The sequence below is a fragment of the Athene noctua genome, chromosome 22, assembly GCF_965140245.1.
Source record: "Athene noctua chromosome 22, bAthNoc1.hap1.1, whole genome shotgun sequence".
Lineage (NCBI taxonomy): Eukaryota > Metazoa > Chordata > Aves > Strigiformes > Strigidae > Athene > Athene noctua.
Genome location: NC_134058.1, coordinates 3,139,595 through 3,161,630, shown reverse-complemented (window position 1 = coordinate 3,161,630; position 22,036 = coordinate 3,139,595). Strand labels below are relative to the sequence as shown.

General features: G+C 45.5%; 1 protein-coding gene across 2 annotated transcripts in view; it reads left to right on the top strand.

The window, feature by feature from the left end:
• Nucleotides 1-284: 284 nt before the first annotated feature.
• PUSL1 (pseudouridine synthase like 1) overlaps nt 285-22,036 on the top strand; it is a 28,292-nt gene continuing 6,540 nt past the window's right edge. The window contains exons 1-5 of one of the 2 annotated variants that reach the window (XM_074924886.1): nt 285-409; nt 1,583-1,640; nt 8,799-8,986; nt 15,739-15,888; nt 18,094-18,267. In XM_074924886.1, coding sequence (XP_074780987.1) covers nt 390-409; nt 1,583-1,640; nt 8,799-8,986; nt 15,739-15,888; nt 18,094-18,267 — 590 coding nt within the window. In that variant the 5' untranslated portion in view covers nt 285-389. Of the gene's footprint in view, nt 449-1,582; nt 1,641-8,798; nt 8,987-15,738; nt 15,889-18,093; nt 18,268-22,036 lie in introns of both variants that reach the window. The other variant, XM_074924885.1, reaches the window with a different exon arrangement.

The following is a 22,036-nucleotide window of genomic DNA, read 5'->3' as shown; positions in this document are numbered from 1 at the left end:
AAAACCTCCGGCAGGGGGTGAGGTGTCCCCGGGCCGGGAGAAGGGAGGCGCAGAGCCCCGGGCCGACTCTCCCGGGCCAAACGCCGCCCCGGAGCCCCGCGCAGGGCTCTGAACCGCTGCCGCTGGCCTCCCCCCGCGGGCCGGCGAGCCCCGGGCCCTGAGGCCCCGCCGCCACCACCGGGGCCCCGGTCGCCGCCTCAGCAAGGCCGCGGCCCTTGGCGGGCCCGCCCAGCGCGGCGGCGGCGGCGGAAGCGGGCGGCGCTGGGCGGGCCGCCGGCGGGAAGGGGCTGAGGGGCGGCGGAGGGGAGCGCACAGGGGCGGGAAGGCCGCTGGTGGCCGCCCCGCGGAGCCGGAGCTCGACCCTCGCCGCAGGGGCGTAGGCGGCAAGGATGGTGTCTCCCCCAGCCCGGTACCTAGTGTTGTTTCAGTACTTGGGCAGTAGATATAGGTAGGTGCCTCGGCCGCCCCGCCAGCCATGTGCGGCGGAAGGAAACCGGCCCCGAGGGGGCTTCGCCGTGGGTGGGGACGGGAGAGCTACGAGGAGGCGGCTGAGGGGAGGGATGGGCGAGTGCGGTGGTTTGGGGAGGGAAAAACCCCTTGATGAGTAGGTGAGAGCGGACAGGGGGCTGGGCTCTGCTTTCTTGTTGTGTAGAAGCGATAGGAAGGGGACGGCTTGGGCAGGAGATGCATAAAATGGGCAGAGAGAAAGCAAAGGAGGGGGAAGGCGGCGAGCTTGTGGTCTGAGGCCGGAGGGGAACCAGCCCCTGTGCTCCCTGCAGCGGTGGTACCTGCGCTGCTGGAGGGAGGAAGGCAGAGTGATCTGTGGGCTGAGGCCTGCAGGACAGGAGCTGAAGTTGGGTGTCCCCAGGCCTTAAACACCCCACGTTTGTAGCTCTGCTTGTTTACATTAAAAAGAAAGTGTGTGGGAGAATTTGTGCGGCTCCAGCTCCTGGAATTGTGCCTATCTTCATGAGGCTTTTACAGAGTAAAACCGTCATACGCCAAAGCGCACAGTTCTGCAGTGCACGGGCTGTATCGCTGTGGGTACTGACCTCAGTTACTCTGAGTAGTTACTGGTAGGTTAGGTTTAGCCTTGGGATATATCTCTCAGAACTTCATCAGCATTTGTGAATGGCTGTGACTTCTGTAGTAGAGAAGGAAGCTCATCACAAACCACCTTCATGATCTTTTAGTCCCTTCATGACCTCCACAGGGCCTGGAAGAAAGGGGCCTGCAACTGGCAACCAACTTCTGGCCCTGAAACAGTTTCTTCTGCAAACTCTTTTCTAGTGTGCCTTATCTTCCCATCAGCCTCCACCTGAAGGGCTAGTCCAGAGAGTAACATTTGAAGGATGTTTTTTATTTCCAGCCTCCTTTCTTGTAAATAACCACTGCATCTATTTTCCTGTCCATTCATCAAAGTGTTTGGTCCCTGCAAATTCTGTAAAAAGATTCAGGTTGCTCAATAGCTGGCCATTTGATGACTGTCCCCCATTAACGTCTGGCTGTTTTGGTGGACTCTGTGTCAAGTCCTTGGGTCTTGACACATATCAATAACTATTGTATTTGTTTTGCTCTGCAGTGGAGTTATGGAGACTTCGAATGATCAGTCAGTGATTGGAGTCCAGAACTATTTGGAGGTAGGTCCTTGCTAATCATAGTCATTAAAACAGAACTTCAAGGGTCACATTGTTGAGCTACAGATATTATCAAGGATAAATAATATTTTTAGATTGACAATAAAAGACACTTGCACATACACTATAATGTTCAAAACAATCAAAGTGCTTTAGAAATTATATCAGTATACAGGTGGAAGAAATAGATCAGGGTGAGGTCGGAGACGTTGAGATCCTGATCCTGAAAAAGATGTGAACCCTCTAATGAGACTTGAAAGTGGGGCGTCTGAGTTCAGAACTGTGATTCTGAGAGCCTCAGCTCAGGTGCTGCCCCACATGAAGGTACTTAAGCAGGTGAGCTTCATTACACTTCTGGCTTTGCCTCCACTCATTCTTAGAACTGCCTCTGCACTGAGCAGGCTTAGCTGCTTTGCTTCTAGTTCACGTCTAAGTCTGTTATAGATTTAGAAACTAGATGCTGCACTCTCTGGGGAGAGCATGCCTCTGATAGACATTTTTGGAACAAAGCACAGCAGGATATCCATTGTTCCAGAAAAAAAACCCAAACCAATGCTTAGTTTCCATTCTTCTGGAGTTGTTCTAATATGCTGGGGAAAAAAAGGTATGAGCCTGTTGTCACTGTTGTTCTTGTGCTGCCCCAGAACATTTCCCAGAACATAAGGATGGCTTCTAGGACCCAACTGTTGTTTGGGCTTGGAGTGAGTGCGCAACAGGAATGCAAAAGGCCCACTATTAGACCAGCGAGTAGAAAGTGGGTCACTTGCATAGAGGAAATACTCAGCACACCTGGATGTTTGTGTAACCCAATTGTAGTTTAATTACAAGCTGCTGTTGAGCTGCACATTTGATCCGTGCTGGTGAATCCCATGTTCCTGTGGAGGGCAGGACTTGAAAGGAAGCTATGTCATTTTTCTCTCTTAGAAGCATCATGTAATAGTTCAAAATGCCCGTCTAGGAGATAAGAGATTGTTGAAGAGATTGAAACCGCTGTAAGTCAGCTCACACCTTTGTATTAATAGCCAGCCGCCTTGTTACTCATCTCTCATTTTTGGGCTGTCCGACCTGAGGTCACCAACCGTGGCAGTTTGAAGGTTGTGTGCCCACCGTGCTTGTTTGTGATAGCCTGTGCTCTGCCTGAATTACCTACATTAGCTGAACTACATCTCGGGAAGGACAAGAGCTGGTCCAGGAGCTGTCCCACCCAGCCATGCTGTGACCATGGCCAAGACGTTTCCATGCTGTGTCTTGGTTTACTGAGGAGGGTGATTAGTTCCTGCGTGCTCTCGCGAAGGAGGCCGCAGAAGGAAACCGTGATGAATTCTGGTTTGAATAAGAGTTCTCAGGGTGTATTTGTATGGCTTCTTGCCTGACACCATTGTGGAGAAAGTGTATAAATATTGTGCAGATCTTGAAAGAAGAGCCCCAAAGGACTTTCTATCTCATTTATCTAATCCTCTGAACCATCCACGTCTCAGCCCCAGGCGCCGGACTTTGGGTGAGCCCAGCAGTTGTTTTACATTATCCAAGGAACTTTGTTTTAACAGGCGAATGGGTAGGATGGGTGATTAAAGGAGAAAAGAAGAAGAAAAAAAAGAAAAAGATAAACTTATTTGGTGTTGTCTTTTCTCAGTATCAGCACTTTGCAGGCCAGTTCTGGGATATGTGCTTTGCTTTCATGTGGTGGTATTGATGCTGGGCACTGCTGAGCAGGGCTGTGTCTATTAGAACCACATGGGAAGTCTTAAAGCAGCTTTAATAGAAAACTTCTGGGGCCTGTAGGAATTTATCTTCCTTCCTCCATTTCTGTGCAGCCTTGAACTTCACAACTTTCCAAAGCCAGGAAGGCAACTGAAGGGAAGGGCAAAATTAAATCTGTAATGAGATCCTTATTGTATGCTAAATATGTTCAGACATTTGTTTGCCGTTACAGGCAAGCGGATGACCTGTGAGGTGTAGACCTTGTGTTTCAACAGCTGTGTAATGGACTGGTTTGTGAGTGTGTACTGCAGCCTGCTGTGTGATAAAAGGTGAAAGTGCTGGACTGGGGCTGAGCAGAAGGCCTGTCTGAAACCCCTTGTCCCTGTAAAGCACTGTGTCACCCAGGACATGGAAGCTTTTGTAGTCCTCAGTACTGCTATGTAACAGAGCCCTGGGACCGTCTGGAGGAAATGGAGACTTGTTTTAGTTGGGGGACAGATGTAGATATTTGAAGGAGCTTTTAATATATCTTTGAGGGGGGTGGGCTTTGCAGGCAACACCTAATTTTTTTCCTTGGAGACAACGTATTTGTCTTGAAGCACTTGGAAGCCCAGCTTGCCAGTGATGGGTCCAGAACAAAATTCCAGACCTGGGTTGCCCAGATGGGGAAGTTTGAGTCCTGTGACTTGGCTTCCCTCCAGTTCCACGTGAAAACTTAACCAGATGCAGGACTTCATCCTCTCGTCTGCATTCTTACAAATGTCCCTCCCGTGGAGGGAGGAAGGTCTCCTGTGTAGCACCTTTTGCTAAAGTGAGTGGCTGTTGCTTGTGCTAACAGGCACCCTATGCAAGGCCTGCTAGGACCTACAGAATTAAGTTCCCTTTCATGTTTGGCTTGAACCATGTCCTGAGTGTGCTGTTTCCCATTGTGCTGGTGAATGCTGCCCAAAATTAATCTTCCCCACACGAAGCTATGTTTTGGCCAGCAGCCTTGTGCTAAGGCCAGATATTATTCCTCATGAAAGGAAAAGGGGGAATAGAAGAGTAGAGCAAGAGAACATACACAAACTCCTTACTATGCAAGGCAGCTTTGGTACAGCCTCCTGCTCTTGTCCGCACCCCCCCACCCCCCCAAAGAAAAGGAAGAAAGGAAAATGGACCAAGAGAAATGTCATCTTCAATCTCTGTTTGGATAATAATTTCAGCAGCACGAGAGACTGCTTTGGAAACCCTTTCCTCTAGCAGAAGCCACTTTCTCAGCTTTTTCTTTCAGGCTTTCACTTCAACTTTTATCTATTCCACTAAAAATGAGTTAAGATTTTTAATTAATTTCAGTTGACATAGCACCCATTGAGCCAGTGAGGCTGCGATGACTTGCAACCAGAAGCTTGCACGTTATTATTTATTAGAGCACAGCAAGTTATAAATTGTGCAGCATCCCAGGCAACACAGTACAATCCCTTGTGTCTGTGCAACTAACACCATTGTGCATGATGAAACCAGTAAGCAATCCAGCTGCTGTGAAAAAGAAATACACTTATTTTTCCCAAAACATTCCTAATGCACCGTTTCTCTTGAATGCACCTATCCACACTTGATTTTGCGAGTTCCTAGATGCCCTGTCGAGGTAGATGGCTGAGTATCTTGAGGATTTTTTTATTTAGACTTCAAGGAGAGAAGTGGATGAACTTCTGCTTCCTCTATAGGTGGTATACATTAATGGGCCTCTTCATCTTGCCTCTCCAGCATTTGTACAGAGTGAGAACTGAGCTGTGAGTAATAACAGCAATCTGGAGTGTGGATCCATATCATTCTGGCACACAACAGTGGAAATTTCTGCATAATTCAAAATATGGTAGTGAATGAAACCTGTTAGCAGAACAGACCTGCTGAATGCAAGTAATACTTTCCCCTGTATGGCTGGTGTGCGGGGTGTTAGAGATATGAACTGACACCCTGGGGTACTTGTTGCTGCTCAAAGAATATGGTCATCTGAAAAGACTAGGACTTGGGAAGTAGAGGCTAGATGAAAATGGGTGAGATCTGGTTCAGTGAAAGGCCTCCAGCAGGTGCCAAGCCAAGATTTCAGTGTTTGTAATGAAGGATATTTACGTGCTCTGTGGCTTAACGAAGGGAGCAGAGACCTGTGAGCTCTGAGCACGAGGGAGGACAACCCAGCTCCTTTACTCCTGGATCTTCTCTGTTGCTTTTCAGCTGGGTGCCCACGGGTAAAGTGCTTCTGCCTCAGTTTTCCCCCATAGGTATCCATGGATGATACCCAACAGGGTAGGGATCTGGATTAATAGCAGTAAAGCCGTTTGGGCTCCTTAGATGAAAGACCTGCTTATTTTAGGGACTTGTTTTTTCTGAAAGGGCAGGAAAAACTGGTTGCTATCCAAGCAGTTACTAAATGTAAATAATGCACCTTTTTTGAAATTCAGTGTGGGTGATATTAACAGATTAAAGTATACAGGCACCAGAAGAGGAAACTCTCAGCTGCCTACAGGCTCGAAGGATGTCTGAATGGTGCAGATAGGAGACATTTGCATAGGTGAAAGGGTCATTCCTGAACTGCCTGTGAAGAAGTTCAGCTTTTCAGAAATTCTTTCTTTAAGGAGATTAATTAGGATGTGGGGTATAAATGAAATATTAAAACTGGAAGCAGCAGTTGATAGTTTATTATCAACTGTGTGCCTGTTAGGCTGGAGGAAGAATTGACAAAGAAAGCTTTCAGCTTTCAAAAGTGAGATTTGTTGTTGATGGTGGTCACATTCCTCCTTGGATGCCCAGCACATACATCCTTCGATCATTTCTCCAGAGGTGTGCCTGGGAGAAAATGGTGCTGGAGAAGGGCAGCTGTGAAAATACCATTTGTTGAACCTGTCATTCAGTCCTGCACCTTTGTGGATTCATTGGCTCACTTGAGCAGGGGATGCAATCAGATTTGCCTTGGAGTCTGCAATCCTCTCTTCCTCTCCAGTCTGCCCTCCAACAGGGCTCAACTCCTGCTGGCAGAGGAGAAGAGATCCAAACAGTGTGTTCTCATCATCCAGCTTTGTTCAGATGCAGTGAGTGAAATGGGATGCAGTGTGGGATCCAAAGGAGTGCTGCATCCAAACTTCTCCAAGCCCATAGGAAGAAAGGAGGATGTTTTCTCCTGTTCTCCCTCTTCCCCCCTCTCAGCTGTGTTCCCACTGGCTGGATTTTGCCTGGTGAGAAAGGAGGGGAAGAAGAGGTTGGAGGAAGAGAGTAGCCTGCAAAACCCAAACCTATCTTTGCAGAAACTTTGCTCTTAAAATGCAGCTTCAGCTTTAAGACAAATTGCTGAGGCACAAGCCAAGGTCTACTGCAGAAAACTATTTAATTTCTGTCTGCTTCTTTCTGCTTAAGGGTGATAAATAAAGATTTTCATTGTTAATTGTAACCACATGTGAACTCCAGATAGAAGGATTAGGAAGGGGAAAAGGCTAGGGTCATTTTTGTTCTGTTTCCCAAGCCTTCCCCTGCAGCTTGGTTACGTTTTTTCCTTGCTTCCCTGTGCATTTTGATGGTACATTTCTGAGAGCCCAGAATCCTGTCTGCTCAAATAGTACAAGTCTGGAAGGTATTTGTGAGTCAGCAGTTCAAACTTTATTGACTCTTGGTACCAAATTAAAATCTAATAAAGACCACTGCTGGGTTCACTATGCAGAAGTGGAGATGGGAAAGAGAAGGAAATTTCTAGTTATTCATCTGGTTTTCTGCTTTGTTGTTGTTTTCCAGTCTTTCAGATATGCTTCACTCATCCCCTGCAACAAATTACATTGGATTTTTTTGTCTAAAGGCCTGTCCTCACAAAGAAAATGGTGTATTTTGCAGTGTTCCAGCAACCTGCTTTAAGACCTACTATGGTTTTAACATCGCATTAGAAACCATGGTATTCCAGTAACTTCTTGACCTACCAATGTTTGTCCCTTACCAAAACCCACCCTGGCTTCGCTAAACTTGGGCCAGTCTAGACAGGCCCTTAAATATATAGCATCTAATTAACCATGTTAGCATCTCTTTTACTCTCTTTCGTGTGTGCATCTTTATTAAAAGACACCAAATTAATGACTCATTTAGCAGGGTTTTATTTACTTTCCCAGCAGGAACCTGTAGTAATTCACCCAGTTGGTTTTCCAGCCCTTTGTTAGTGGGCAGAACGGAAAGGCAGAAACAGGGTGGGGACAAAAGCCAACTGTGTGGAGAGGAGCAGCTGGGAAAGGGGAACAACAGTCCTAGCTGCAGGTGGATTCTCCAGCAAATCCATGCCAAAATCCATATGCAGAACCTAGAGGATCTCAATTGTGGTCCTTCCCCTTGCGTTAAGAATAGTAAGTTTGAGTTTGCTACAGTACGGTTTGCTAACTAATTTTTAAAGTACATCTCAGCTGCAGAGTAATTTTAGGGCCTTTTGGATCTGAGAAGCTTGAACTTGACTGTAAAACTTGAACGCTGTGATGATGTAAGTAATGTTTGTCGTTTTCTGCTTTAGTCTTGCTATGGCAGAGGTCTTAGCGTGAGACATTCTCTGAATATTAAGGCAACTCTAGCTCCTGAAGAAAACAGTCTCTCAAGAATTAGCCAAGTTCTGCATTAATGCAACTGTGGAAGAAGCAAATATAAGGAGATTTCATCTCCTGGCTCTCGGTGGTGTGTGTTTGTCCTGTGGTTGTCTGTACCTGCTGGGATAGCTCAGTGTCAGCTCCTCAACTACTGGTGTGTTTTAAGAGAACTGTGTCTTGATTCTTCGATCCATTTATATTTCTCAGGGGGGGACTAATAAATGCATTACATCAGTGCTGTGCTACTCCCCGTCTGGTCCCCTGGCTCCTCCTCTGCTCTCAACAATTAGTGGAAGCTTGTTGCCCTCTGTAGCCCTGCTCCCATTGTGGATGGAAAAGAGCTTCCGCCTGTAGCAAAAAGCTGCAGGATTTTACACCATTCTGGCCTGCACTGGAAGCAAAGGATGCAGCCTGATGTCATACAGACATCCTTGCGTGCTGTTTCCATCCCTTTAAGGCTGGGGTTCTGCAGCTCTTTAAGAGCTGCTGAAGTAACGGAGTCCAGTTCTTAGCAGTAAATTGCAGTGTCTGGTTTAAATGGATAATTCTCTGTCCTCTTTCCCACTCACTCAATGCTAAAAAACAAAGGATAAGGAGATGAATTTTATTTTTACTTTGTTTTGTACATGTCAGGAGGCTCACATGGCGTTTTGGATGTTCTGTTTGAGATAGTTTCAGGACAAAAAGTGGGAAGCCACCGTCCTCCCCCACAGGTTCCTCCCCATCCCTTTCTTTGCAGCCCACAGTAAAACTCCCAATTATTTCTCTGTATGAGCAATAAGGAGACCTGTGGTTAGCAAGGAGGAGGATGTTTTTTCCTAGCTAGCTCAAAGTGAGTCCGCTCTTCATGATTCCATCTTGTGTTGGCTTTCAGAAGGCAGCGCAGAACCTAAAGCCCATTGTTCCCATCAAGTTCCACATCTCCAGCCGGACAGATACTGGTGTCCACGCACTCTGCAACTCCGCTCACCTTGACATCCAGAGGCCACCGGGGAAGCCAGCTTTTAATGAGAAACAGCTCATCTACAGTCTTAATTACCACCTGAGGCCTGAGCCAATCCGGTGAGTTTGGTGACAAGTCGATATCTTTTATTTTGCCCATGTTGGAGAGTGGAGACAATGCAGCAGTGATGTCCCATCATCACCCGCAAGACATACTTTCCCCTGTTATACGTGTTGGCAAACCACTCCCTTGCATGTGTGTTTCTGCTACTACCTGCCACGTTAAAGATGAGTCTTGTTGCCCCATTGTTGTTGTTAGGAGATCTGTGCTGGTACCCCTACAACAAGAGGAGTTGTGAGAGACTGGTGTCACCATGTAAGCACTGAATCCTCTGGGATGACTCTAGTTTCACACGTGAGCCAGAGTGTAATTTTCACTTCTGCTTTATTCCCCAAATTCCCTGTCTTTCTTTCTTTATTGAATTAGCAAAACCTTGTCTGCAGTATTGCCTCTCACCTATAACTATGCAAAAAGATGAAGAACAAGCAAACAAAATTGCTGTTAGTGTTAGCATAGTCAACTCCTCCCTTCCCGTATGATCAGCCTCCTTTCTTCCCTGCCAGACCAAGGCTACCACTTGACATGGTTTAGGGAAGTTACATCAAAAGCCTCAATTTAATATTTTTGTAGCAAGACTTGATACTTTACTCAATGGGATAGATCAAGTCCTTTCCATACTCTACCAGACTGCTAATGGTTAGGGAGAGTTGCATATAAATGTAGCAAGGAACTTGATACAGCAATCTACAGAGAGCAGAACAGCCATTTCTTCTCCCTACTTCCTTCTTCTTGTTAGAGTTATTACTTCTTGCAGAATTTCAGAGTGGGCTTATTTTGCATGTGAGTTAGGTCTAAATGCCCACCCTCAAAGTCAGAAAAAAATTATCATTAAACCAACAGTTTCTGTTAGGAATTTACATCAATTACATGAGTAATTACTATACCCTGTGATTTCTTCAAAAGATGGATTGAATTTCATGTCCTTTGCTTTTCTTCCCAAGCTGTTGTGCAGTTTCTCTGTCAGCTGTCAAACAGTTTCTGTGTTCTTCTCCAGACATGGGTGCGTTTTTATGGTTAAAGTGTAAATTGAATGAAACGGGGTTTTTAGATTAAAAGCCAAATCTGTGCTACGTCACAGAACCAACATGCCATTTGCCAGCAGCTGCTTTGCTGCGCTCTAGTCTTTCTTCTGTTCCTTTGTCTTATTTGCATAAACTAGAAACTCTTCAAGGCTCAGACTGTCTTTATCTGTACAACATTTGGCACGATAGGACTTGAATCTCTGTGCAGCACCCTGCTGAAGAGTGTGTCAAAGCACTTCAGAGTGTTGTGCAAGAAGATAGGTAATTTATAGGAGGTATTTCCGTGAGCAGAAGTTTGATGCAAGACGCCAACTGGTAATTACTCAGAGGCCCAGGTTGCTCTCTTTCATGTTACTGCAGTCTTTCTGATATCTGGTGGCATGAACATAAAGGAGGATTATGGAGTCAAATTCCCCATGCCAGAGCAAGAGCTCAGGACAAAAAAGCATATATGTAGTATACTCCTCCTTCCCACTTCACCCAGTCTGTTTGATTTTCTAATCTCTTCTTTGAGAAACAGAGCCTGACCCAAATGCTGACATAGCAAGGCCTGGGATTTGAGGACTGACATCATAGTTGGATCTCTTCTTGGTTTTGTAAGGGAGGATTCTAGTTCTCCAGGACTTGGGGAACAGTGACTCCAGTTCTAAATGTGCTCAAATAGTTTGGGGTCTCAGGAAGAGATGGGTGATGGTGTTCCTTTTTTTGCAGGAGGTCTTTCATGCGTGTTCCACATGCTGTATAAAGCAAAGAGTGCGTTAGTACGAGGTGGCTGAAGCTGTGGCATGCTCTGCAGAAAGTCTTGATCTGCAGTTCAATCAGCTGTTTTGACTTTTTCAAAGCCTATTGCAAACACCCAAACCTTAAGCAAGGGAAGGAATGCAAGGAAAGCAGTCCCAGGTGACAGAGACTTCTCTAGCTTTGATTACACTGGTGGCCATTCAGTACCTCTGGAAACCAGCCCCCCAGCAGTAGCTTGCTTGGAGTAACCTTAGTGCTGTGTTGTTCAGTAGTCCCTGACACAACTTGCTCCAGACCTGTTGACTCTGTGAATCGGGGATGGGCTGGATGGGTCAGCTTCTGGTCCAGTGGCTGTTCCCCAGACCATGCGCTTTGTTGCTGCAAGGAGCAGTATTAGGTGGAGGGACTCTGCCTCCAGAGTGCTGCTATATCATGTCTAGAGGGCATGTTGATTCCAGGGATCAACTTCCAACTGATGCTGACAGTCAGGAGTGTGTTGTGAGACAGCGGTGACTTGATGTTTGCTGCTGTAACAAGGTACCTGGTGACTGGGACCCCACCTATGTGCCTTCTGTAGGCCTGTGCCAAAGAAGCGTTGAGTGTCTGTAGCTCTCATGGCCTCAGGATTGGGTTTTTGCAGTGTTTTCTTGCAGTGTTTCTGGAGTTGTATGTCAGTGGTGCTTTGCATTTATTTAAATACAGCGGGACCTTTTATCTGTGGGCTCTCAGCTCAGTCACTGACTGGAGCAGAAGCTGCAGCAGCTTGCTTGGAGCCAGCTGCATTCCTTTATCTCCAAACAAGCTCCAGGGGAGCCATCAGAGGGTGAAGGGGAAGAGGAAGTAAAATCCTTGGAATCCGAGCTCAGGAAAAGAGGGCAGGAAGACACCGAGAGCATCTTATTACTAGAGGCACATAGTTCCTGTTAGTGGCTGGTTATTATGTTAACTGACTTCTTTCCCTGGATGTTTACAGTTCCTTTGACAGCCCTCAGACAGTTTTGGGAAGAGCACAAGGCCACCCCGCTTTTCCCCTTTGATCCTAACGGTCTTCTGCCTGCCCACATTAGCTTAGCTGTTGCTGTCCCTCCATGAGACCCTCTTGCAAGGCCTTGGGGTGGGTGAGCTCAGTCTAAGGGCAGTGTGAGATGACTGTTAAGCTGCTTGGGCTTGATACAGAGCGTGGCTGCCATTAGAAATGCATGACTGTCGGTCCCCAGAAATCTGTAAGGGAAATTTCTCTTCCTCCCACACCTTATTTGCGAAAATGTGTTTTAGCAGTTTGCAGGGTTGGTCGAGTCTTTCTCGGAAAGCAAAGGTTTCACAGTGGGTACTGGAAGGAAAAGCAAATACTGATTTCACTGCTCTTACTCCACAGCCCACGGACAGCCGTCTGGTAGCAAGTCAGATCCTGCATCCCAAACCCGAGACTGCGTGTTAGCCCAGTAATATTGGATTGACAGTTCTAGCTTACAAATCCAGTTCTTCCGTTGGCCTCTTAAAGTAGCAGCTAGATTCCTCCGCAGTGAGAGGCCAGAACACAAAACATATCTCCCAAGCTAAGCTGTGTGCTTAACATCTGTGAACTACTGTCCCTTGATAGTTTTCACCTTCTTTGACATCTGTGTAAAGAGTCTAATGCAGCTGCTGTGGGATGGGACTGGAGATGATTTCTTTCCAGACTGCTGTGTCAATTTAAAAAAAGATTCTGAAATAGAATTTGACTTATGTGGAGTTTTGGTGGTTATTTTTGCTTGGACTGAAAACTAGGTCAGAACCTATGCACCCTGGAAATCAAATCCTTTCTGGATATTCTAGCAGTAACAGGGAACATGAAGTAGGTCATAGTTTTCATGTCCTTCCTTAAAAGGCTAAAGCAGCTGTTTGGGAGTCAAAACTAGCTGATTTTGCAGCCAGAGGGTACCACTGCAATAATCAATCTGTTCTATGTGTCACCAGCCACTGAATCTCAGTCTCTCCCCCCTGAGTTTAGGTTTGTAACCTGTGAGCTGTGTTGTCTAGCTTTAATGGACTAAGTTGTCCTAGAGAGCTGAAACCACTGTTGTGACCCTGCCACTTCCAATACTAGTAGCCATACAGACACACAGTTAGAGCTGGCTTTGTGATGCCTTGACTGATCAGTCCAAGAGCAAACAGGATTGCTGCTGAAGAAAGATTTAAGTTAGTGTCTCCCAAAGGAGGGAGCAGCGGGATCTCACAGACGGGAAAAGCTTTTTGTCTCGCGCTAAGATCTGACGGGTACATATCAGGAGGTGATGTCTTCTGGTAGAATGTCGTACAGTCCTGATCCGTTAGAGTTTGTCAGGGTGCAGTCAGCTCTACTTCTCCTTCCTCCCTTGGACTGAACCTGTTAAAAATGGTTCAGCTGCTTTCCATTAAGGAGCTTGGTGACAGGCATGAGTCTTAAGCGTATTCAGCAACCATCCCTCCCTCTGTAAATATTACTTTGCCAAGAAGAAATCTCTCCTGATGCTGAAGAAAGTCAGCACTTTCATGTGGTTGCAAGCAGGGGGTGATGGAGAGAGGGATCTTTGTGAGAACACATTATTGTCGATAGAGCTTGGAAGGGAAACAAGATTCCAAGCTGGCTGACTGTATCATCAGCAATAATAACCTTCTTTGTAGCATGATGTGTCTCTTCTATCAACCGATCTGTCTTCTAGATTTGCAAAGCATATTTGAAAGGATCTTGTCCGCAAAGATCAGAGTGTATTTGATAGATGGGGTGACTTTAGGAGGACTTTGCTGTGGTAATACAGTACACTCACACCTTCTATTACTGTTTTCAGTTTGGTAAGCACACAGTAAAAGATGTCTGAGTGACAAGACAGAGGTGGGATTCCTCCCACCTCCTGCAAATTGGCATTTAGTTTCTGTTGTCCATGGAGAGAGAGGGATGTGCTTCTGGAGAATGTCCTGTTATCTAATACACTGCCATTTCTAGGTAGATGTCTTCAGGATTTTTTACCTTCAACCTCCTCTGACATTTAGACTCTGTTGAAAAGGTAAAGAATGCCATGAGTCTTTATTTACCAGCAGTCTTTCAAAAAATGGGATCTTAACCAGGCCTGAAATGCAGCTGCTGGAATAAATGCTGGAAAGACATTCCCAGCTAGAAAGAGCCTGTGATAGCAATTACATTTGCTGGAAGAGGCAGGAAAGGATGCCTGCGCTGAAGAATCATGTGAGCATAAATAGGCTCTTCTGAAAGAATCACTCAATCAGAGGGAATAAAAGGATAGTTATTCAATAAAAATCACTGAGTGTTAACAAGAGAAGCTCAAGATAGATGAAATGCTTGTGGAGGCATGTAGACAGAGGAAGATAAATGTAATAATTGTATTATTGTCTTTAGAAGAGGCTGGAGGTCCTAGGTTCAAACTCCCGTGCAGGCCTGGAGGATGTAGTTTGCATTTCTATTAGGAGTTTATAGCAGTGGAGCAATCTCCTGGGTTTGTTATTGAAAATATGTGTGGAGGCCTGTGGCTCAGCTTTAATTTCTTCTTCTGTGGTCTGAGCCTTTGAGTCAAGGGATGTGAGCCAGAGGCACTTGAGCTGGCAAAAATCCTTGAAGCACCAACCTTTTTTTAAAGTAAATAAATAGGTTTGTCTATTACTGAGTCCCAAATGGTATCATGTTTTTTGGCTGCCCTGCGTCCCTTCACTATGCCAAACTCCAAAGACAGAAAGGCACACATCAGGAGAAAAACTCCCTTCTAAGGAGAAGGTATCCTCTAAAGTAACACCTGCAGAGAGGTTATGCCTGTGTAATAGTGACTCCCTGCTGTCTGGTGTGTAGCCAGTACTCTGGGGTAAGGGGAAATCAAATCCAGTAAAAACTGCTGCTGACGTGTTCAAATCAGTGATAACACTTTGGGGGAGGTGCAGAAACACAGGGAAGCTCTGTTTTCTCCCTTGACAGAGAGAAGGATGTTCCCCTCTTGACAGCCTTTGTACTGTCCCTTCCGGCAACCAAGCTGTCTGTGTTTGATGGTAACGGTGGCATTGGCTTAGAGAAACAAGGCGACTTCTCTCTGTCGCCGATAGAAGAAAACAGGAGTTCAGCTGCCTTCTGGCTGCTGCTTGAGTTAACTGCCCGGAGTCAGTGGAAGACGAGTAGACATGAACATTCCCAAAAGCTGTTTTCTGCACACGTGAAATGCGTGGGTTTCCAGGAGGTCTCCTGCATGCAGCATTCTCCTGTTTTCAGATGGACTCAATCTAGGTGGTGGTGGGATGCACCTTTCTTACCATTGCTGCAGCAAAGTCCTGTTTGTCTTGGAGGCTGTGGGGGGACATGGGAGGGAAGTGACTTAGTTTCAGCTGTCTCCATCTGCTACAATGATCTGCAAGGCTGCTTTTGAGAGTGAGCACGGAGGTATCTGTTGTTGGGGGAGTCCTTCCCACTTGTGTTTGGGAGCGTGGTTCTGCAAAAGCAGAAGGACGTGGTGTTTGTAAGGTGTGCTCCTCAGCTGGGGATGGAGTCAGCTTGCTGAAATTGCTGCCTCTCCCTTTAGGCCTGGCTAGGAGCCCACGTGCCCTCAGCTATACAGTACAATTTGATGGACTGGGTGAGGTGTTTGGCTTCACTATGCGACAAAGAAAACGTACTATCAGTTGCCATTTCTCAGCTGAAGGACTGATCCATCTTAGCCTCTTGTGATGGTGTGAGCATCCCCAAACAGGTTGATAGGAGACCCACAGTCATTTTCTCTGTGTATTTGGTGACAGGTGATGCTGAGGCTCTTCTGCCTTCTTCCAGTTGACAGGTGCCTGTGGCAGCCCACAGGTGCAAATCCTTGGTCACTGGTTAGTGACTGTCAGGAGAGAATGATAATTAATTATCAGTGCAGTTTCTCAAAGAACCCATTGCGTGTTTCAGTTCCCATCTATGTGGTAACCAGGCAAAAGCTTTTGAATTATGACATGGCATTTTTCTCCACCTCACTCGTTGTCTTCTGTCCTAACAGCATTTTGAATGCCTATCGAGTGACCAATAGCTTCCACGCACGTTTCTCTGCGCTGTCAAGAACCTACGTTTATCGGGTGTTGATGGGCTGCGCTCATCACTCCGAAGTACCCGTGTTTGAAAAGGATCTCTGCTGGGCTCCTGCGGGTGGGTAAGTGTGTTCCATTAAACCCCACCCCGGGGAGCTACCTCCGCACTCTGGAAAGGCTTGGCTTTTTGGGGGAGAGTAGGGAGGGGGCAGTTTCCACATGTGAGACCAGATTTCCCGTTCGTATTGACAAGATTTCCCTGTTGACATCAGTGCAACTGCACTACGTCATGTTCATCAAGACCTGAGACTTACAGCTCTCTTTAATGGTGCTGTCAGTTGTACCTGTGATAAATGTGCTTAGCACTGCCAAAATACTCAGTGACTCTGGGGAGGGTCCATCACCAGCTCTGTGTGTCCCTCCCGGTGGAAGTGATGGATGTTTCCTCAGGTGACCTTGCCAATTCATACAGCAAACCCCTTTGGACAGCTGACTGAGGGAACAGTGCTCTGATATGATGCAGACAGACAGAATTGCATTGCACAGCAGATCTCGGAGTTCTAGGTGTGACCGTGCAGGCAAACAAGAATGACGACTGAGAATTCTTTTTTTATTTTTTCCCCTAGTGCTGTTTCTGATAGTGACTGCATGTAAATCTGCTCTCTCATTCCCATTCTGCGTGCCTGTAAGGGTTTGAATAGCGAGAGCCAATGACTCTGAGCAACCCTACAATAACAAACCAGTGTATCTAGCTCAGTATTCACTAGCTGCTGAGTCATAACAAATCAGTGCTTGTATATGCAAGGGAAGAAAAACAAATTCAGTGCCATTTGAATAAAAAACAAAAACTTAGGACATAATAAACAGTGGGTGAGGAAAAAACAAACAAAACCCAGAAGATAATTTGATCTTGTCCTTTTAGTTTATATTGCACTGAGATAAACATACATTCAAGAAAACTGGAGTTTTCCACAATGTTATAGAAAAACAGATTTGTAGCCAGTTGTGGTAATTTCATCACCACTATTGGAATAACAATTGTGGGTAATGGAAAAAAATGTAATCTCAACTGTCCTAGCAGAGGAATAAAGATGACATTGTCCTGACATTAAATTGCCGACTTTCTTTTCTGTGGGCTGTGGAAGGGAAAATAAATATGAAATTGCAAAATTAGATGTTACGTGTGCAGTGTGCCTTAATCTCGGGCTTTGTGAAATAGCATTTAATTTAGTCCAGACACTGCGGTTAATTTTCTCAAATGGCAATACCACATAAAGGATAGGGTGAGCATATTAGAAATTCTGAATGGGAGGTGTCTTACGAAAAGGTGGGATACTTGGGCTGCCAGGAGTGGAGAAGCTCACAGTGTGTGCACTACTGAGCACATCTGGTGATAAAACACATAATACACATTAAACTTCTGTAGGCGCTTGAATTACCAGCCAGGTGTCAGTGTGAGCGGGATTCTGTAAGTGCTAGTCATTTTTTCTTGAACACAGTGAAAAAATTCAATGATTTTGGAAAACCTCATCTTGATTTTTCTTGTTTTCTTCAGAAACATTTTGACTTCTGTTAAAATCTAAAAAAACTTAAGCCATAGATCACACATAACTTGCTCAGGATTTTCTTGTGAAAAGTTTACAAAAATAGAATAGAAATAAGCAAATATATCAGTAAATCTCTCTAAATTCCTTTGACTGAGAATATTTTGAACAGACCCAGATACTTCAACTGAAGAAATCTGAATGACATTTGACGTTCTGAGTGGTACCCTTGGCCCTTTCTTCTCTATCTCCACCTTGGGTTTACGCTGGCTTCATCTCTGTCAGTTTGCTCACTCATTCCATTTCTGCTACTTCCTCATTTCATATTCTGGCTGTTGCAAATCCAAGGTTTGGAAAATCATCACAGCGTTTGATATTTTCTTACCTGCCAACATCATTCTCAGTTTATAAGATCCAGATACCGCAAAGGATTTTGGTTCTCTTGCCCTACGCTCTAGCCAGCAATTTGAATGGAGTTATTCGAATTGAACTGTTCTAAGAAGCACAGCAGGATAAAGGTTGTGTAAAAGTGTGTGCTTGCCAACCCCTCATCTAGCCTGGGAGTTTGAATACCTTCAGACCTCGGGTCACTTGGCATCTTGGTTTGTGGTTTGGGCCATTACAAGACAAACTTCATCTTGCAAAATGTGTTTCCACAATGCTGAAATGTTGACTCTGCGTGCCAGGTTTCAGCCTCTCGTCAATTAATCGGACTTTGACCTACCTAACGAACTTGGTCCCACCTGATGCCCTTTACCTTTTGCTCTGCATGTTTCATTTCAGCCAGCTGAATGTGCCTGCCATGCGGGATGCAGCGCAGTTCCTGCTGGGAACCCACGACTTCAGCACCTTTCGCTCGCTGAACGCCGAAACACCTTTTCATTCTCCAGTCAGGACCATCTTCCAGGTAGACATCCAACCCACTTCTGGCTTCCTGTCCCACCACTATGAACAGAGGTGAGTGCCCAGATACGCGGGCGAGGAGCTGCTCTGTGCTTGCTTTGTCTGAAAAGCTGCTTTCCAGCACTGCTTTGAGAGCTGACCTCCTGCTCGCTGTGCATCGCCTTCGCGGGCCTGTGATGGTGTCAGCAGGGTTCTGCCCAGTGACAGCTTAGAAAGGACATTTCTTTCCCTCTCCTCCCCAGTGTCCTCAGGGAGAAAGATGAGCAGCAATGAGGGCAGGGAAACTGGTCCAGTTGTTTGTACATTAAAAGGCAGGATGTTATAAACTGGTGTATGGAATCTGGCACAGAGCAATTCCTGTGAGGTGCTTCCAGCATTTACACTCATTTTGGTTGCTGAAGACCAGCTCTGCCAGGGGATGGGATTTTTTTTTTTTTTTTTTTTTTCCCCTCCTGCTGCTGTTCTAGCTTTGCCTAAAGGCTGCAACTAGAAGGAAAAAAACCCCACCCAACACCAAGGTCACTGCTGTAGCTATGCAGATCTGCTGGGTTCACATCAGTAACTCCTACTGTCTTCCCAGGGGGTGCTGATGACAGAAAGTCCAGTATTCCTCAGTCATTACATAAACAAAAGATTGTTGAGTGTCAGGTTCTTTCAGGACCAGGTCTTTCAAGTATTGAAATTAAGTGGCTGAATATATTCTCTCTGTAGCAGAAACTGAAGTTTTTCCCAGAAAGATCATGGGTATTTATCATCTGAACATGGCTTTTGCATTCACGCTGGCTTCTCTCACAGATACGTGGCTGTTGTGTTTCAGCTTGAAAGCAAACCTTGCTGTTGTCTGTCTCCAAACCACATTTTCCTGCTTTATGATTAGGAGAAAACCCTTTTTGTAGTTTTCCCCAATGACCCTCCATCAGGTTTGAACCCTTACCGAGCTGTCTGTAACAATAAGTGCCATGCTGTACACTTCAGCAGTTTGCAGATAGCCCACTGTTTCTTCACCACATCTTAGAACGGTGTGTTTTGCCAGCAGTAGTGTAAGATAAAAACTGAAAAGGAGCTGAAAAACCAGAGAGAGATCTGTATGCTCTTTTATCTGTATGCCCTGGTCTTTCAGTTCCTCCCATCTCTGACTCCTGCTGTTCCCGTTCAGCGTTGGTGCCTGGCAGCACAGAGCCACGTTAGAAAGAGCCACCCGCTTGGGTATGGCACTTCCACTGCTTCTCTCTGCTGTCTGAGCCCAAGGGCGTGGGTGGTTAGTGCCAGATGTAAATGCCTAACTTCCCACCTTCTTGCAGCTGAGAAACACCATCCCATGGGAAAAGGAAGGCTGGAGAGGAAGGTGGGTGCTGTCATGTGGCTGCATTCCTGATCTTTATTACTGGGTTATCGTTGCTGAATGGAGAGTGTGGCCTCCCTCCATCAAGCGTGCTTATGCTTGGGGACACAAGTGACAGTGAAATGCTTCAGCCACAAGATTATCTTGTCCTTTATGATTTGGTGGCACTGTAAGTGGCAGCATCCTGAGCTAACCTGAAAATAACTGTTGACAGTCTTGTCGACATCACCTGTGAGTGCATATGGACCAAGTTACCTTCCAAATCCAGACCTGCGACTGACACTTGACTGAGATTTAATATGGATCAGATCAGAATTGCCATTCTTTGCATAACTTGCTGCATAAACCCATCCCACATGAGGCCAGAAACAGCTCATGAGAACGAGCAAACCTAAAAACTGGATCAAAAGCATCAAGCTAATTGCTGATGGAATATTTTTGCTTTTGGTGACACATGTGGTCAAACTTGTGTTTTCTAGCAAGTCATTTTTATAATTTGTCAATATTAATTAATTTAACAAATGTTTAGGCTGAAGGGGGTGGCTTTGAGAAGCTTTGTTTCAACGCATTAAAATGGCATTTAACTATCTTAGAATACTTTGTTAGTGATAAGCACCACCATGAGTTTTCTGATCTAGAGAAAATAGTTGTGGGGTTTGGGTTTTTTAATTACAGTGTCCTAGTTACTTTTAATCTGTAAAACTCTCCCAATGGGAACAGTTGCAGTCATGGAGCTCGGTGGTTGGTTGCCCATTCTGCAAATAAGACAGCAAACAGGCCTGAAGTGCATCTCTATTTCTTCACTACAGAGGCAGAATGAACTGTTCCTGCAATGAAAGGGCTGGGATAGCAGTAAAAGCTTATAAATAGATATTTTTCTTAATTTCTTTTTTTCTTTAGCCTAATCTAAGGACGCTTATTTTCTGTTTCAGAGGGAGGAATCCACAGAATGATAAACCATGCTCTCTTAGTCAGATAATGCAGCTTTTCTTTCTTGTTCTTTCCTTCCTTTCTGAACTTAAAGCAATCTTCTGAATTGACCACTTGTCTGTTTAAAAGGCTAACTGTTAAAGTGATTCCTCCCATCAAAATTAGTTGCTCAGCAACAGTGGCAGTGGAGTTGGTGTCCCATCCTGAATGCTAAGGATGTGTTCAGAGACTTAGCCCCATCACTTATTCCTAGGGCGTGATTGCTCTGTCGACTGTTTTCAAGCAGAATATGTATTATTCATTGCAAGGTGCTGGCTTCTGCTGCTAAGTAGAAAAGGACAGCTGGATTTTTTTGCTGGTAAGCGAAATTATCTGTGAGATTGACAAGAAAAACAACGTTTCCCATTTAAAGAAAAATATCTTGCTCTCTTTCAAAGTTTACAAGATATTTTTCCTAAGTAACCCATCTTTTGTAGCTCAATATATCTTGTCAAGACAACTGCGATGACAGAATCCTGCCTAAAGAAGGTGCATTCAGTTTGATGAGAGGGGGATTTGTCCCTATTGAAAAAAAAATTGTCTCTTTTGTTTAGGTAAAGATGCAGTGGGTAGGGACAGACGTGTCTGCATGCCACCACCTCGGGAAGGGGGAGAGCAGGCTGTAAGTGAGCGATAGAAACATTGTCATTTCCTGACACGAAGAGGAATCCGGGGGCAGGAGCTGCCTTTGCATACATCAACATACATGATCGGGAGGGCTAAAAGCAGTCATTTCCCTGTAAATACTGTGAGAAAACAGCTTGTGGCTGCTCCCTGTGATGACATTTTCCTGCTGGCCCTGCCCCGATGCCCCATGTGGGCCGGTGAATCGCGTTGGCCCTGCTTCACCTCTCTTCCGTGGTTCCCAAGAGCTGTCCCCTCTCCCAGGGAATGGGCAGCCCCTTTCCTGGTGCTCCAGTGTTTCCAGCAACCCCCCCCGACAGATCTGTGCTCTTCTCATAGCTGATTCGAGTCTCCACAGGCCTTTGATAGCCAGTTACTGGGCTCACTGCAAGGGAGGAGAGGGTTTGCATGTAAAAATCTGCTTTTCAGGGTTATGCATGGTAAGCTTTGTCTCTCCTTGCTGTAGGAAAGCTGTGGGATGTAAGAAGCATTTATAATTAGTGACTTTGTTTATTTTTTGTGGTTATTTTATTGTTCCTTTTATCAATGTGACTTCTAGGATTGCTTGGTAGCATGAAAGTTTGGGGATTTCAGGTACCGAAGTGAAAACCTGCTCATTTTTGTGCTCTGATGGCATATCTGATGTATGATACGTGTGTGTGTGTTTATATATATATATCTAACATGCATATCAGACTTTTGATTTGTAGGAGGGAAACATGCATATAGGTTCTTCCTTGCAGGACTGTTCCTGAGAACAGGTTTGCGTTGGGTTTTAGTGTTACAGCTGGTACTGGAACATCAGCAAAACCACACAAAAAAAAATGTAGAAAGCAACTTGGAAAGATCTAGCAGAGGATGCAGGGGTCAGTGAAGTGTTGGAATAGT